At 40.9% G+C, this 15,859-nt stretch overlaps 1 protein-coding gene and 1 long non-coding RNA gene across 3 annotated transcripts in view; one reads left to right on the top strand and one right to left on the bottom strand.

The window, feature by feature from the left end:
* The window catches only part of SHQ1 (SHQ1, H/ACA ribonucleoprotein assembly factor), a 103,761-nt gene extending 93,201 nt beyond the window's left edge, over positions 1–10,560 (bottom strand). Inside the window, exons 1-4 of one of the 2 annotated variants that reach the window (XM_003780325.5) lie at positions 10,284–10,560; positions 6,448–6,512; positions 4,382–4,504; positions 3,155–3,309 (exon numbers count right to left, since the gene is read on the bottom strand). In XM_003780325.5, the coding sequence (XP_003780373.3) occupies positions 3,155–3,309; positions 4,382–4,504; positions 6,448–6,512; positions 10,284–10,426 (486 nt within the window). In that variant the 5' untranslated portion in view covers positions 10,427–10,560. The remainder of the gene's footprint in view (positions 1–3,154; positions 3,310–4,381; positions 4,505–6,447; positions 6,513–10,283) is intronic. The other variant, XM_054551887.2, reaches the window with a different exon arrangement.
* Positions 10,520–15,859, top strand: part of LOC129058551 (uncharacterized) — a 38,279-nt gene continuing 32,939 nt past the window's right edge. The window contains exon 1 of the long non-coding RNA XR_008523721.1: positions 10,520–10,767. This is a non-coding gene — a long non-coding RNA (uncharacterized LOC129058551). The remainder of the gene's footprint in view (positions 10,768–15,859) is intronic.

The following is a 15,859-nucleotide window of genomic DNA, read 5'->3' as shown; positions in this document are numbered from 1 at the left end:
AGATTTCTGCAGCAATATTTCATAAAACCTATCTACCTTAATATCTTCAAGAGGATACATTTGAATTTTTGGAATCTTGGGTTTACACTTGATTTCTAAAAGTCTGGTTGCTGCACACAAAGTGCTCAGCACAGTGCTATCCAAACCCCCTGGAGCAAGGTGAGCTTCAGGATTCACTCTTTCAGAGTTTAGAAAGGTAACATGGTGCGCACACCATACTTTATGTAATACCCTCTAAGATGTCTGGGGCAGCGCCCATATCCAAACACTACTTCTACAGGAAATTTTTGAATATGTACACTAAGTGGGATTTATAAACCTGTATCGGTTCAGGTTAAGTTTTGCCACCAAATTAAATATTTTAACTTTTAGCTTTCAGAACTTTGTGTGATCCCAGTATTGCACATATGGGGTTATAAACCTGTACTACACGTAGTATACTATTTACGTTATAAAACCCTTAGAGTTTTCCCAAATCCTCAGCTGTTTTTCCCCTACATTAGGGAATATGCATTCAAATTGTTTAGAAAAGCAATGCTCATGCAATTAAAATTTGAAGAAGAGTTTAATGATTTTAGACAATTAAGCCATTTTAAACGCTTAGAATAATAAACATTAAATTCAGTGGTTCATTTCCTTTTTTATTTTTTTGAGATGTAGTCTCACTCTGTCACCCAGACTGGATGGAGCGCAGTGGCGCAATCTCGGCTCCCTGCAACCTCTGCCTCCTGGGTTCAAGCGATTCTCCTGCCAGCCTCCGAAATGGCTGGGATTACAGGCATGCGCCACCACACTCAGCTAATTTTTGTATTTTTAAGTAGAGACAGGGTTTTGCCATGTTGGCTAGACTGGTCTCAAACTCCTGACCTGCCTGCCTCAGCCTCCCAAAGTGCTGGAATTACAGGGGTGAGCCACCACACCCAGCCACAGTAGTTTATTTCTGATGGGAAATGGAGGGATGTAAACAAAAAGGGATTAGACAAGAGTCAACTATATTGGTTAATGTTTAATGTTTTTAACCTAAGTAATGGATATCTAGGTATTTGATACATTAGTTAAGACATCCAAAAAGATAGAAAGTATACTGGCTTAAAAAAAAAAAAAAAACACTAAATTATTAAGTGAACATTTTCAAGATCCAAGAATTTCTGACCTAAAAGGGACTCATTCTAGGCTCATATTATGGCATTCCTACAACATCTCAGCAACCTGTCAGAAATCTTTCAAAAGGATTTTCCGTAAACAGCAGCAACAATTAAGTAACAAATCCCTGGCCTCAAGAAGCACTTGTAATCTAAATGTAAAATCCGTACTTAGCCTGTGTGACATTTATTATCATTCATGTATAGCGTTAGATTGGCAAGCCCGAAATAGCCTGACCACAAACTATCTCTTGGCCAACAACTGAGGGCCATTCACTGTAGTTCCTGCTACAGACAAAACTGACTCTATTCTAATTACCTCTGAGATCCCCAGCGATTGTGATCAAGCAGAGAATATGGGCAACTCACAACTAAGTTTTTAGAAGGAAGGCTATTTCACCAGCATTATTTGCTCCTAAGTAAATCTCAATTTTGTTCCCTTTAAGGAATTTTGAAAGCATTTTATATTTTTCAAAGGCAGGAGTCTTTACAGCATTCTACACTTTCCAAAGAGTTTTCATATGCATTATCTTTTTAAATTTTCAAGACAGCCTTATAAAGCAGGTGGGCAAATTTATCCCCACTTTCCAAAGAGGAGACAAAACTTACTTGTGGTCAAATAACTGGCCTAGTATCCCAAATCTAAACAGAGGTAGGAGCGGGACCAGAACCTAGGTCTTTTCCCTCTCCTTGGTAAATTCAGATATGTCTTAAGATAATAAACCACATTCTAAACAAGTTTTGTTTTGTTTTGTCTGTTTTTTGAGACAGAGTCTCACTCTGTTGCCCAGGCTGGAGTGCAGTGGCACGATCTCAGCTCACTGCAACCTCCGCTTCCCGGGTTCAAGGGATTCTCCTGCCTCAGCCTCCCGAGTAGCTGGGACTACAGGTGGATGCCACTATGCCTGGCTAATTTTTTGTATTTTTAGTAGAGACGGGGTTTCACCATGTTAGCCAGGATGGTCGCGATCTGATCTCATGATCTGCCCGCCTCGGCCTCCCAAACTGCTGGGATTACACGCACCACCACATCCGGCTAATTTGGCCAACATGGCAAAACTCCGTCTCTACTAAAAATAGAAAAATTAGCCAGGCGTGGTGATGGGCACCTGTAATCCCAGCTACCTGGGAGGCTGAGGCAGGAGAATCGCCTGGACCCGGGAGGCAAAGGTTGCAGTGAGCCAAGATCATGCCACTGCACTCCAGCAAAGTGAGACTCTGTCTTAAAAAAAAAAAAAAAAAGAATAAATAAACAATGGGCTGGTCACAATGGCTCATGCCTGTAATCCCAGAACTTTGGGAGGCCAAGACAGGCAAATCACTTGAGTTTGAGACCATCCTGGCCAACATGGTAAAACCCCATCTCTGCTAAAAATACAAAAAACTAGCCAGGTGTGGTGGTGGGCACCTGTAATCCCAGCTACTCAGGAGGCTAAGGCAGAAGAATTGCTTGAACCCTAGAGGCAGAGGCTGCCATCAGCCGAGATCGTGCCACTGCACTGCACTCCATCTTTGGCGACAGGGTAAGACTCTGTCTCATAAAAAAAGAATAGACAATCGTGCCTCCTATACACCAAGAATTAGACAATTTCATCAAAACACACAATCTCATTCTCACCAGCAACATTCTATTTCATTTATATACAGAAAAGAAGAGACATCATGCCGTAAGTACATGATCTCATATTTCAGAAGTATAAAACATAAAGCTTTGCAGGAAATATGAGAGAAGAGTCCTGTTTTGTACTTGGGAAACTTCATGTCTAGAATATTGAATAAAGAAGAGAAAAAAGAAAGCCACGGGGTGTCTGTAAGAGCAGTACCGTTAGGCAGAACAGCCAATGAAATGGAAGGGAATGAACATCTATGTACTTTAGCTGTGCTAAGTGCTTTAAATACAATCACTTCCTGTAATATTATTTTTAAAAACTACCAAGTGTAAGTATAACTGAAATTAAAATATCCAAATGGAAAAACCCTACAGATCAAGATCTTTCAGAAAGACAACATACCTGTAACCGCTGCAACACTCCTGATCGTAAGTTTCCAAATCCATAGTGGCACTGCGGATTCAAATCACTTTCTGATACCTCTTCATAGGGTGTCTGCTCAATTTCCCAATCAAACTCTTCATCGTCAACTACTTCCTCAGGAATCTCAGAAGCACCTGAATGTGTTAAATTTTAATTTTTTTTAAGTATTGGATTTAAGTACATTTAGGGGAAGAAAAAGTATAGGAAAAAATGCCCACATAGATGCACCAAAAGACATGTACCAAATGTACCAAAAGAATATTCATACCTCCGCTATTCGTGAGAGCAAAAAAAAAAACAACCAAAAATGTGGTATATTCATACAACGGAATATTACATAGCAATGAAAGCAAACGAATCTCAGCTAGAATATGAATAAATCTCACAAAAATAATGTTAAGTGAAAGCAGCCAGACAAAAAGAACACATACTGTATGACCTATATATGCAACGCAAAAACAGCCAAAACAGAGGATAGTGGTTACCCTGGAGAGAGGGCAAATTAATGGAAGAATACAGGATGGTATTCTTCAGGTGTTCGAAATGCTCCATTTCTTGACAGAGGTGGTGTTTACTTTACATCGGTGGCTCCCAAACTTTTTGGCACCAGAGACTGGATTTGTGGAAGACAACTTTTCCACAGATCACAGAGGTAAACAGTTTTGGGGGATGAAACTGTTCCACCTCAGATCATCAGGCTTTAGATTCTCATAGGGAGCACACAACCTAGACCCTTTGCAGGCACAGTTCACAGTAAGTTCATGCTCCTATGAGAATCTAATCTGATCTGACAAGAGCCAGAGCTCAGGCAGTAATACTCCTGGCCCTCCGCTCACCTTCTGTTGTGCAGCCAGGTTCCTAACGGGCCATGGATCAGTACTGGTCTGCAACCTGAGGGTTGGGGACCCCTGTTTTATATAACTCACTGAACTGTATACTTCTGATCTTAGCTCAAGATGCTAATATTTTGCCAACCACAAAATGCTGTTTCAATTGGTCCAAAAATGTGAGTGATCTGGTTCAATAGGATTTTTAACATCTTAATTATATCACCAAAGAAGCTATTTTCATGTTTTCACATGACCACCTCATACCTGAAGTATTTTCTTCAATTTCCTATTCACTATATCCCATTTCCCCTACAAATACACAGCATTCCAAGTATTTCTATTTATCTTAATTTCCTCCCAACTGCAATAAACATACCTATTTCTTCCACAAGTGGTTTTGCTGTCCTGGATTTTCTTGGTGCCAGAAGAGCAGTTAACATGTTCAGCCCCTCAAAATGCTGGCCAGGGGTTTCTTTGGGCAGGCGAATGGTAAAAATTCCTTAAAGATAAATTCGTTTTATGCTTAGATTAAAATATTTAAAAAGCTGGGCACAATAGCTCACACCAGTAATCCCAATACTCTGGCAGTCTGAGGCAGGAGGATCATTTTAGCCCAGGAGTTCAAGACCAGCTTGGGCAACATAGCAAGACCCCATCTCTACAGAAAATAATAATAAAATCTTTTTAATTAAAAGAAAAAAATAAATAAAATAGTCAAAGACTTCACAAATATATCTGAGAAATACATGTCTTGGTAAAACATAATTCTATTTTACAGAGCTCTAAAACTATGCCCTCATAGATTTGGTGAATACAAGTCAAGACAGAAAAAGGTTCTTAACAAGGATTTCTCAGAAGCTGTCATTTCTATAAAAAATTATTAATCTGGCTGGGTACGGTGGCTCACACCTGTAATCCCAGCACTTCAGGAGGCCGAGGCAGGCGGATCACGAGGTCAAGAGATCGACACCATCCTGGCCAACATGGTGAAACCCCATCTCTACTAAAAAATACAAAAATTAGCTGGGAGTGGTGGCACGTGCACCTGTAGTCCCAGCTACTCGGGAGGCTGAGGCAGGAGAATCGCTTGAACCCAGGAGGAAGAGGTTGCTGTGAGCCAAGATCGAGCCACCGCACTCCAGCCTGGGCAACAGAGCAAGATTCTGTCTCAAAAAAAAAAAAATTATTAATCTGTTAAAGCTACAGAATACTTTAGTCTTATATAGTATGACCTTCACCTGCTGGTAATATTAAAAATCCAAGTTAAAACTTCTAAAAATCAATGGCCTAAGAATGTAATAGCTTAGAATTTAACCAGGAGTTACTAATTAGACTTCTGGAAAAGGAGGAAAAAATCAGAATACCTAATCCAATGGAGAATGGCAACAGTTTTAAAAATACACAGAATCTTAGATACAACAATTATGGCTTAATAAGGTTTTCTGGCATGTCAGAAGAGCTATCCCTAAAGTCTATGGCAGACTCAAATTCTATGTACTTCTTTTCTTTCCTTGACTGAGTTTATCAATCTTATTTAGGCTTCGCTGGGAACTGACTACATTATTTAGTACTTTTACATTTTAAAACATTTTGCCCCTTTCAGTGTACTGAACTGAATTCCAACATATCAAATACAACTCAGCCCAAATATCTCTGCATAAACAATCTTCCTTAACTCCTGTGTACTTTTAAAATTTAATAATTTTGTTTCAATATGCAACTTACCCATAACTAAAAACTGGTTTACTACCTAGGAAGGCAGTTTCACTATACTTCATTACACATTAATTACACTGCATTATGGGTTAGATCTCTGTCATTTAACTCACCCCCTATACCCTACACTTAGCCTAGTTCACTGAGGTCAATATTCATTGAATAAAATACACAAGAGTTACACAAGGTGTTCTAAATCCGATGACAAAGGAAGCCAGTGGCTTCTATAAAGGAAAAATAAATGGGTTCATGGCTAGCTGAAATGAAGGGCTTATCAATCATGAGGAGAAAATTCAATTAGCCTTTAAATGCCACCCATGCATAGTTTCCCTCTCACCTACCTGTTATTAACATTCAAGTTTGAAAATTATACCAGAAAGATTCCATTCATAAGCTCGTAAGTCATCTACATTTTCTATGATCAATCATTTCACATGTTCTAATTTTTACTTTTAAATGTCTACTAAATGTAGGTGAAGTACTCTGGGAAACAGAACTAGAGTAGTTAACTTTACTTTGAAGAACATCGTGAAATACTTTAAAAGACTTGGCAGGGGGTAAAAAACATCAATAACAGGCACTGGACACTAAGAAACAAGAAAGAGTGATAGGAACAGATTGTATTTGAAAGACATCGAAAGGTCCCCATGGTATCTTGAAAGATTATTATGTAAATAATGTGAAAAATCCCAAGAAATAAACTAACAAAAATTCCAAAGACAATACCTTTATCTGCATCATAGGACCCTTGCTCGCTTCCATTTTCTACAATTCTTCCAGGAAGGGTTAATCTGCAGATTTAACACAGGTCTCATGAAGTCCTTAAATTATAACGTAACATAAGTGGCCATCAATACTTATAAACATTTAACCATCAAAATATATCAATCTTTTTTTAAAAAGTTCCTCAGTATTTCTTTCACATTTTAATAAACTAAATAAGTTAGATTCTTTCCCCAACTAAGAAAGTAGAAATTAGAGATGACTCATCTTTCTATTTGAATACCCCAGTCACCAATAAAATAGATACTGAAAAAGAAAAGCCATAATAAATAGTAGTTATCACTATTGTTATAATACAAGTTGAGTATCCCTAATCTGAAAATCTGAAATGCTCCAAGATCTGAAACTTTTTGAGCACCAACATGACACCACAAAGTGGAAAACTCCACACTTGACCTCATGTGATGAGTCACAGTCAAAAAGCAGTCAAAACTTGGTTGCATACACAAAAGTGTTCAAAATATTATATAAAACTACCTTCTGGCTATATGTATAAGGTGAATATAAAACAAATAAATTTTGTGTTTAAACTTGAGTTCCATCCCCAAGATATCTCATTATGTATGCACAAATATTCCAAAACTCTAGAAAATCTGAAATTTCAGATAAGGGACACTCAATCTGTACAGACAAGGGATACTCAATGGGAAACAATAAAGAAACACAAAACCAATTGATTTTATCAGGCAAATTACTACTTTAAAAAAAAAGCACAAAGCAAAAGTGTCAAATTCATCATTATTATGTGGGGATTTACCCCTCTTTTGTACTAAAAGAAATGAAGTGACTGGCTGGGCGTGGTGGCTTATGCCTGTAATCCTAGCACTTTGGGAGGCCGAGGTGGGTCGATCACCTTAGGTCAGGAGTTCAAGACCACCATGGCCAACATGGAGAAACCCTATCTCTACTAAAAATACAAAATTAGCCAGGCATAGTGGTGCACGCCTGTAACCCCAGCTACTCAGGAGGCTGAGGCAGAAGAATCACTTGAACCCATGATGGGGAGGTTGTGGTGAACCGAGATCATTTACCACTGCACTCCAGCCTGGGCGACAGAGTGAGATTCTGTGTCAAAAAAAAAAAAAAGAAAGAAAAAGAAAAAAGAAATGAAGTGATTTCCCTGCTTCCAGTTTTACCCTAGTTCAATCAGTCTTCCACTGAGGCCCCAAAATAATTTTTCTAAAACAGGAATCTAATTGTCACTTTTCTATTTTAAAAAGCATCTATGGCTGCCTGATGTTGCCTAGATAATTTAAACTTATCAGAAGGGCATTATCAGGCCCACTCCATATCATTCCAAACTTGAAATTTGAGCTTCCTTTCCTCCTAAGGCCCTCCCCCTTGTTTCCTACTAAATATGATTAAAAACAAAAACACCTGACAGTCCCAAAAGGCCCAGGACCTTTAATCCCAAGGTTTCATCAAGCTTCAATACATTTTCAGAATGAAAATCCCTCTAAGCCAGAATAAGGGGTCAGTTTATGGATGAGTTTGTTATAATGGTTACAAACGCTAACTTTAGTGTCAGAATCTGAATTAACTCCTAGATCTGCCATTTACCAGATGTGTAACAACCTTCTTGTACAAGTTAATTATTCTTCAAGAATCATAAATCCCTCTTCTGTAAAGGCGGGAAATAACAGTAACTATCCAAGCGTTACTATGAGCATGAAATGATAATGCAAAGAGCTTAGTGGCTGGCACAATTGGTGAGCATTCAGAAAATGTGAGCTATTATTACCAGCTCCCTTCCCCTAAACTATAAGCCTAGAGTTAAATTCTTACTGCATAGGAAATCATATTTGCTTACATGGTGCCTCCCCAACTACACTCTCCATTCTTCAAGGAGAGGGACCAGGTTTTATTCATCCTTGGTATAGCAAACCGCATGTTCTTTTTTTTTTTAGACAGAGTCTCGCTCTGTTACTCAGGCTGGAGTGCGATAGTGCAATCTTGCTCACGGCAACCTTCGTCTCCCAGGTTCAAGCGATTCTCTCACCTCAAGCTTCCCAAGTAGCTAGGACTACAAGCGCGTGCCACCAAGCCCAGATAATTTTTTTGTATTTTTAGTAGAGATGGGGTTTAACCATATTGGTCAGGCCGGTCTCAAACTCCTGACCTCAAGTGATCTGCCCACCTCGGCCTCCCAAAGTGCTGGGATTACAGGCGTGAGCCACCACAATGGGTGCAAACTGTATTATCAAAGAATGCCCATCTCACAGCACTCTTCCCAACTATGAAGGTCTATGTCCCCTCCCCTTAAAATTCAGCAGGCTCTGGGACTGTTTTGATGATACAATAAAGCAGAAGCGACACCGGAATTAGACCTTTAACGTATGAATTTGGGGGCAAGAGCTGGGGGGGGGGGGGTGCCCACAAATAATCCATCCACGGCAACAGGTAAATAATAAAACTTCATTGTAACACTGTCCTAATAACAAATGAGATAATCTGTATAAAGCACTAACCTGGAGTAAAAATTCAATAAATATTTGCTACCACCATAATCTTCCTATTCTTCACATCTTGGCTTAAATATCGCCTCCCCAGAAAGGCTTTTCCCGACCATTTTATAAAACATGGGCCCCTTTTCATTCTCTATCAGTGCACTTCTTTCTCCTCATAGCACTCGCCACAATTAAGTACACTGTTAGTTTATTGTTTTCCTCTCCCCAATGTAAAGTACACGAGGGCAGGACTTTGTCTTGTTCAGCACAATAATCCCAACACTGAAACTCAATAAATAAACTAAAGAAATAAGTGAATTAAAAAACTGGAAACTGCAATATATTCAATACGTACGTTATATGGTCTAAGGGAAATCTGAGCAAAACTGGTTTAGCAACAGTGAAAAAACCACCTTGACTGGTGGAGAAGGTTTATACCACAAAAGTACTTGGGTGGGAAAAGAGGCTGCAGCTACACTTGAGAAAGATTAGGAGGATGGATAAAGAGAAGGACAAGAGATTGGCAATACTTTAGGATGAATATGTAGCAGCGGGTTCTGTAGAACGGGGTTAATAGCAGTGCTTATCCCTAAGGATCACTGTCAAAGTTAAATGAGATACACCATCATAAAGCACTTAACGGAACTGCTTGTCCACCACACTACGAGTTATCAGTGTTAGCTGCTACCAAGGTTACGATTCTGCAAGAATAATTTAAACAGATCAAGTGCTGACGGACCCTCATGGAGACTTGGGGGAAACAACCACACTTCAGGGGCAAAACCAAACAGAAGAGCAGCAGACAGCGGGGAAGCAGGAGAACTAGGCTAATTTGGTGTCAAGAGGTACAAAAAAGGTAAGAATTTCAGGAAGTAGGGAGCGGACAGACTAGAGATGGATCAACAGAAGGCGGCCTGGACAAAGTTAAAAGGACCGACAGGTTGGGAAGTCACGGAGATGTCAGCGCGCGCCGTTCCCAGGGAGGGAGAGACTGGGAGAGCAAACGCAGAGTGAAACGAAAGAACAGAACAAGTCAGAACGGGACGAGAAGTAGGGCGACAGGGCAGAAACGGGAAAGTGACACGGTTCTAACGTCACTTTTTCAAGTGATTCCGCAATCCTTTGATGTGGGATTTAAGAAAGGTCAAGAAGGAAAAGGGCTTCCGCAGCATCTAAAACGCGCCCCTGGAAGAGGGCACTTCCCTGGCACCAAGAGAAGCTGCGGAAAAAGTATTCGCGCAATCGAGCACTGCTCCCTCGACCTTGCATTCTCCCTCTAAAGCAGCTATCTAACGAATGCGCCTTTCCTGCGGCCAGGCACCCCGAACTCGCCTGAGAAAGTATGGCTTGGCGTAGAACTTGAAGTCAGACCCCTCGAAGTAGACGTCGAACTCGGAGACCCGGGCGTAGGGCACGCGGATGGCGATAGTCAGGCAGTCCGGATCCTGGCTGAGGTCGAACGCCGGGGTCAGCATCGCCGCACCGGACGCAAGAGCCGGCGCCGCTCGCTCTCACTGCCGCCGCGTTCCCGCCACGCAAACTCTCCAACTCCCCACGCGCAGGAACTCTCGCTGTGAAGGACGGAGCTTCCGGCTCGAGGCGGAAGTGCTCGCGCGTGAGGCAGGAAGTCTCGCCCCACGCCGATCTCCATGGAGACGGGACGCCGTTCGAGAAGAGGCGGAACTTTCAAAACCCCCGGGCGGAGAAAGGGCGTGGCGAGTGGTGCCTGGGCGCCGGCGTTGAACCTACGGGATGACTAGCAACCGAGCCTTTTTCAAGGTTCTTAGAGATGATTTTAACAGCACTGGCTTGACAGGTAAACAGACGTGCGTTTGAATCCCTTCCTGGCCACAACTTCCCAGTTGTAAGACCTTGGGAAAGTTACAAAACCTCTCTATATCTTCTGTAAAACGCGGAAAATACAAGAACCTAGCCCCATAGAAATGCTGTGAGGGGAGCATGAAATTGTGCATGTAGAACTCTAATAACGAACTTGGCAAGTTGTCAACGCTTGATGTGCTGAAGTAGTCACCGCAGTAGCCACAGCAGCACCGTTACAGTGGTTTCCCTTAGTTCTCACCTGCCTTGTGAACAATTCCTCTTACACTTTCCCTTTCCTCCCTTTCTTTCCACTTCTCTTTTTCTGCAGCTTTCTCTCTCATTCTTAACGGCTTATTTGAAGAGTTTTCTCTTTAACAGAGCGTCCGTCCCACTAATCTCATCTAATCTACGCTGCAAACTCTAAAGAAAACGGCTCAGAGAGGTTAAGCAGTATGTTTTATAACCATGCATTTTACAGTGATTAGAACTCAGAACGTTTGACTCTTAAACCGTGTCGGTGACTGCATTCACAAATTAAGGTCCCTCTGTATTCCCCTTCTTTCCTTTTTCTCACTCTTGTCCTTACACTTGTCTGAGGACATCTTTTCTGTCTTTTTTTCTATTTGTCTTCCCTGTATTTTCTCCCTTTGGAGTGTGCCCCTTACACTGTCTCAGTGCCTCTCCCACTAGTCTCCGTCTTCCCCCACATATTCCCTTGGCCTTTCCACACATGTTGTTTCCTGTTATTCCACCACTAATTAGAATAATCCAGTTGTAGTATTTATTCCGTGGTTTTAAGTGTCAGCGGAAAAGGGATGAAAGTACTCTCCCAGGACAGTGGAGATAACCAGAAAACTTCAAAAGTCTTTTCAATCTCCAGCTGTTTTATGATTCTAAGGAAACATTCTTGACACTTCATTAGGATTCAGAAAAAAAAATTAATAGTAACAGGGGATAACATTAACTGAACACTTACTATGTGCCAGCACTGCAGCAAACCCTTTACAATGATCTCATTCTCCCTCCTGGCCGCTCTATGAAGTAGGCATTATATATTCCCTTGGCTTGCACAGGATCTCACAGCTAGTAAGTGGTGCAATAGGAATTGAAACCCAGGTGAGTCTGATTCCTAGGCCCAGGCTCTACACTATTACAGAGTTGACTGTCTCTGGTATTACTGCCTACTTCCTTTGTTTCACATTCTAAGGCCAAGCCTGCCTGCTTTAGACCATACTGAGCCTTACAAGTAATAGGCACTCAATATTGACAATGAATTGATGCCAACTTTGATTTAGTAAAGCCCTCAAAAGGTCCCTTGAGATAGGCCTGTGACTAAACTATTCCAAGTTAGCTTCTTTACAAAGAATCTTGGCCGGGCGCCGTGGCTCACGTCTGTAATCCCAACACTTTGGGAGGCTGAGGGGGTGGATCACCTGAGGTCAGGAGTTCGAGACTAGCCTGGCCAAGATGGTGAAACTCCGTCTCTACTAAAAATACAAAAATTAGCTGGGCATGATGGTGTGTGCCTATAATCCCAGCTACTCAGGAGGCTGAGGCAGGAGAATCCCTTGAACCCAGGAGGCGGAAGTTGCAGTAAGCCGAGATTGTGCCATTGCACTCCAGCCTGGGTGACAAGAGTGAAACTCCATCTCAAAAAAAAAAAAAAAGAAATAATCTTTACATCTGCCATGGGACCTCATTCCTGTAGGTCACAAGCATTAATATTTTTAAATTATTAATGCCAGAGAATCAACTGAAACAAGCTATGCTATCCATGAGGAAATTCTAATTGAAAGCACTTTGCAAACTAGAGCTGTGCATTTCCTAGGTACTTTATTATGTGTCTGGCAACACACACACACACAGGACTGCAACACAGAAAAACAGACAACACGGTTCAGTGCTGCTGTCATTATAAGAAGTATATATTGCATCTGCTAAATCACAAAATACTGATAGTTTCAAGTATATAACAAGGTTTTGTTGTTTTGGGTTTCTGTTGGTTTTTGTTTTCTTGCAGGCAATAGTTCTCTTATTTTTGCGTTTCTATTAGTGGTAAATATAAGTTATAGATTCATTCTCACTTAAGAACATAAAGTTCCTTTTGGCTGCCATGCAACTTTGGTTCTTTCTCCTGCTTCCTCAAGGCAGTCCTTCTAGCTATCACTTCAGACACTTTTCTATTTCTACATCCATTTCTATGGACCCTGTTGCTTTGTGTTTAGACCCACTTTATGTGGGCACATTCTCACACTATGAATGTAATTCTGCAACATGCTTTTTTTCCTACTTTGGTTCATTTTTGAGACATAGCTATATTGATTCATAGATCAAATATAGTTTCTATTTCTGAATACAGACATTGCTTGAGAATAAAGACATTATTTTAATGTTTTAAATTAGCTCTGGTTTAGGGGGAAAAATAGGAATGCAATTTTTCATCATTTTTGAGCATTCAAATGTTGCAGTATTTTTTATCTTTTCATTTTCTGAAAGCTTACTTTTGAATGGCCTTCCACTATTCTAAAAATAGTTTTTCCTTCTGGCCTACAGAGGACATGAAATAAAATAATAAGATAAAGTTTTTTCCATGACCAACTTATGTAGGACAAGTGTGTAACCCATCATCTTTCATTAGATTAAACTGGCCCCTCCTCTGGTCTAACAACCCTGATTGTGATCCATAAGCTTCCAAATTAAATGTTAAATTAAAAATGGTTTTTATAAACAATTCCAATGTCAGCTTTATTACCAAGTTCTATTGTTAGAAGTCTTTTAATGGTGAAATACTCCTTGTTTCCAGAAGGTGGCGTACATATAGGTGATTAAAACAATGTTATCTCAAAGAATGGAGTTGTAACCTATGTTGAAAAATAGCTTCCTGAATAAGTTGTTTATGGCGCTAGTTCATTCTCTGAGCCATTTTGGGGAGGTGGTGGAATCTTCTTACACATTACTTGGAAACTACGTCTTAACCACTGTTATTATTTTGGCATACATCTTTTCAGACTGCTATTCATAAAAGTATGGGAAGTATTTTCAACAAAATAATGTCACAATCTATATTTGCTTTCTTCACTTAATATAGGATTACAGGCTGGGCACGGTCACTCATGCCTGTAATCCCAGCACTTTGGGAGGCCTAGGCGGGTGGATCACTTGAGGTCAAGAGTTTGAGACCGCTGTGGCCAACATGGGAAAACCTTGTTTCTACTAAAAATACAAAAAAATTAGCCAGGTGTGGTGGCACCACCTGTAATCCCAGCTACTCGGAAGGCTGTGAGGCAAAACAGTCCTTTGAACCTGGGAGGTGGAGGTTGCAGTGAGCCGAGATTGCACCATTGCACTCCAGCCTGGGTGACAGAGCAAGACTCCATCTCTCTCTCTCTCTCTCTCTATCTATCTATATATATATATCTATAGATATATAGATATATAGATTATATATCTATAGATATATATATATTATATAAAATACATATATGGCATTACAATATTTCCATTTGACTACATTTTTGTCAAGAATAAGTTTATCCACAATTGTACTCTTTGTTTTGTTTTGTTTTTTTCAGAGACAGGGTCTTGTGCTGTTTCCCAGGTTGGAGTGCAGTGGCAGGATCATAGCTCACTGCAGCCTCAACCTCCTAGGCTCAAGAAATCCTCCCACCTCAGCCTCCCAAGTAGCTAGGACTACAGGTATGTTTCACCACACACAGCTAACTTTTTTTTTTTTTTTTTAGCAGAGACGGGGTCTTGCTATGTTGCCAAGGCTGGTCTCAAACTCCTGGCCTCAAGCAATCTTCCCACTTCAGCCTCCCAAAGCACTGGAATTATAAGAGTGAGCCACCACTCCTGGCCTAGTGTTATAACTCTTAAAAACAGACTTGAACACAGTGGTGATTCATTTTAAGAAAGGAAAATAATAAAACTAATACTAGGATCACGAAACTAGAATAAAAATACAAAAGTTAGAATACAAACTAGATAACACATTTTGAAGTTTGAAAAAAAATCCTTTTGTATGACAGTGGTAATACAGTGGGACTCATGAGTTTTTTATTTAAATTTATTTTATTTTCGGTTCAGGGGTTCATGTGCAATTCTGTTACATGGATATATTGCATAATGGTGGGGTTGTCCTTCTAGTTAGCCATCACCCAAATAGTGAACACAGTACCCATTAGGTAATTTTTCAGCCCTTACCCCTCTCACTCTCCCCACTTTGGAGTCCCCAGTGTCTACTATTTCCATCTTCATGTTCATGTGTACCCATTGTTTAGGCTCCTACTTATAAATGAGAACTTATAGTATTTGATTTTCTATTTCTGAGTTATTTCACTTAAGATAATGGCCTCCAGCTCCATCCATATTGCTGCAAAGGACTCGATTTCATTCTTGTTTATGGCTGCATAGTATTTCATGGTGTAATTATATCAGCGCCCAGGCTGGAGTGCAGTGGCGCAATCTCGGCTCACTGCAGCCTTTGCCTCCCGGGTTCAAGCAATTCTCCTGCCTCAGCCTCCCGAGTGGCTGGGACTACAGGTGTGTGCCACCACACCCAGCTAATTTTTTGTATTTTTAGTGGAGATGGGTTTCATCATGCTGGCCAGGCTGGTCTTGAACTCCTGACCTCAAGTGATCCACCCACCTCGGCCTCCCAAAATGCTGGGATTATAGGCGTGAGCCGCTGCACACAGCCACCACATTTTCTTTATCCAGTCAACCACTGATGGACACTTAGGTTGATTTCATGACTGCTATCGTGAATAGTGCTGCAATACACATATGAGTACAGGTTTCTTTTTTATGAGATGGAATCTTGCTCTGTTGCCCAGGCTGGAGTGCAGTGGTGCGATCTTGGCTCACTGAAACCTCTGCCTCCTGGGTTCAAGTGATTCTCGTGCCTCAGCCTCCCAAGTAGCTGGGACTACAGGTGCGCACCTGGCTAATTTTTTTTGTATTTTAGTAGAGAGAGGATTTCACCATGTTGCCCAGGCTGGTCTCGAACTCCTGAGCTCAGGCAGTCTGCCCACCTCAGCCTCCCAAAGTACTAGGATTACAGGCATGAGCCACCGCACTCAGCCAAG

The sequence above is a fragment of the Pongo abelii genome, chromosome 2, assembly GCF_028885655.2.
Source record: "Pongo abelii isolate AG06213 chromosome 2, NHGRI_mPonAbe1-v2.0_pri, whole genome shotgun sequence".
Lineage (NCBI taxonomy): Eukaryota > Metazoa > Chordata > Mammalia > Primates > Hominidae > Pongo > Pongo abelii.
Note: the sequence above shows the minus strand (reverse complement) of the source record. Positions and strands in the feature narration are given on the sequence as shown.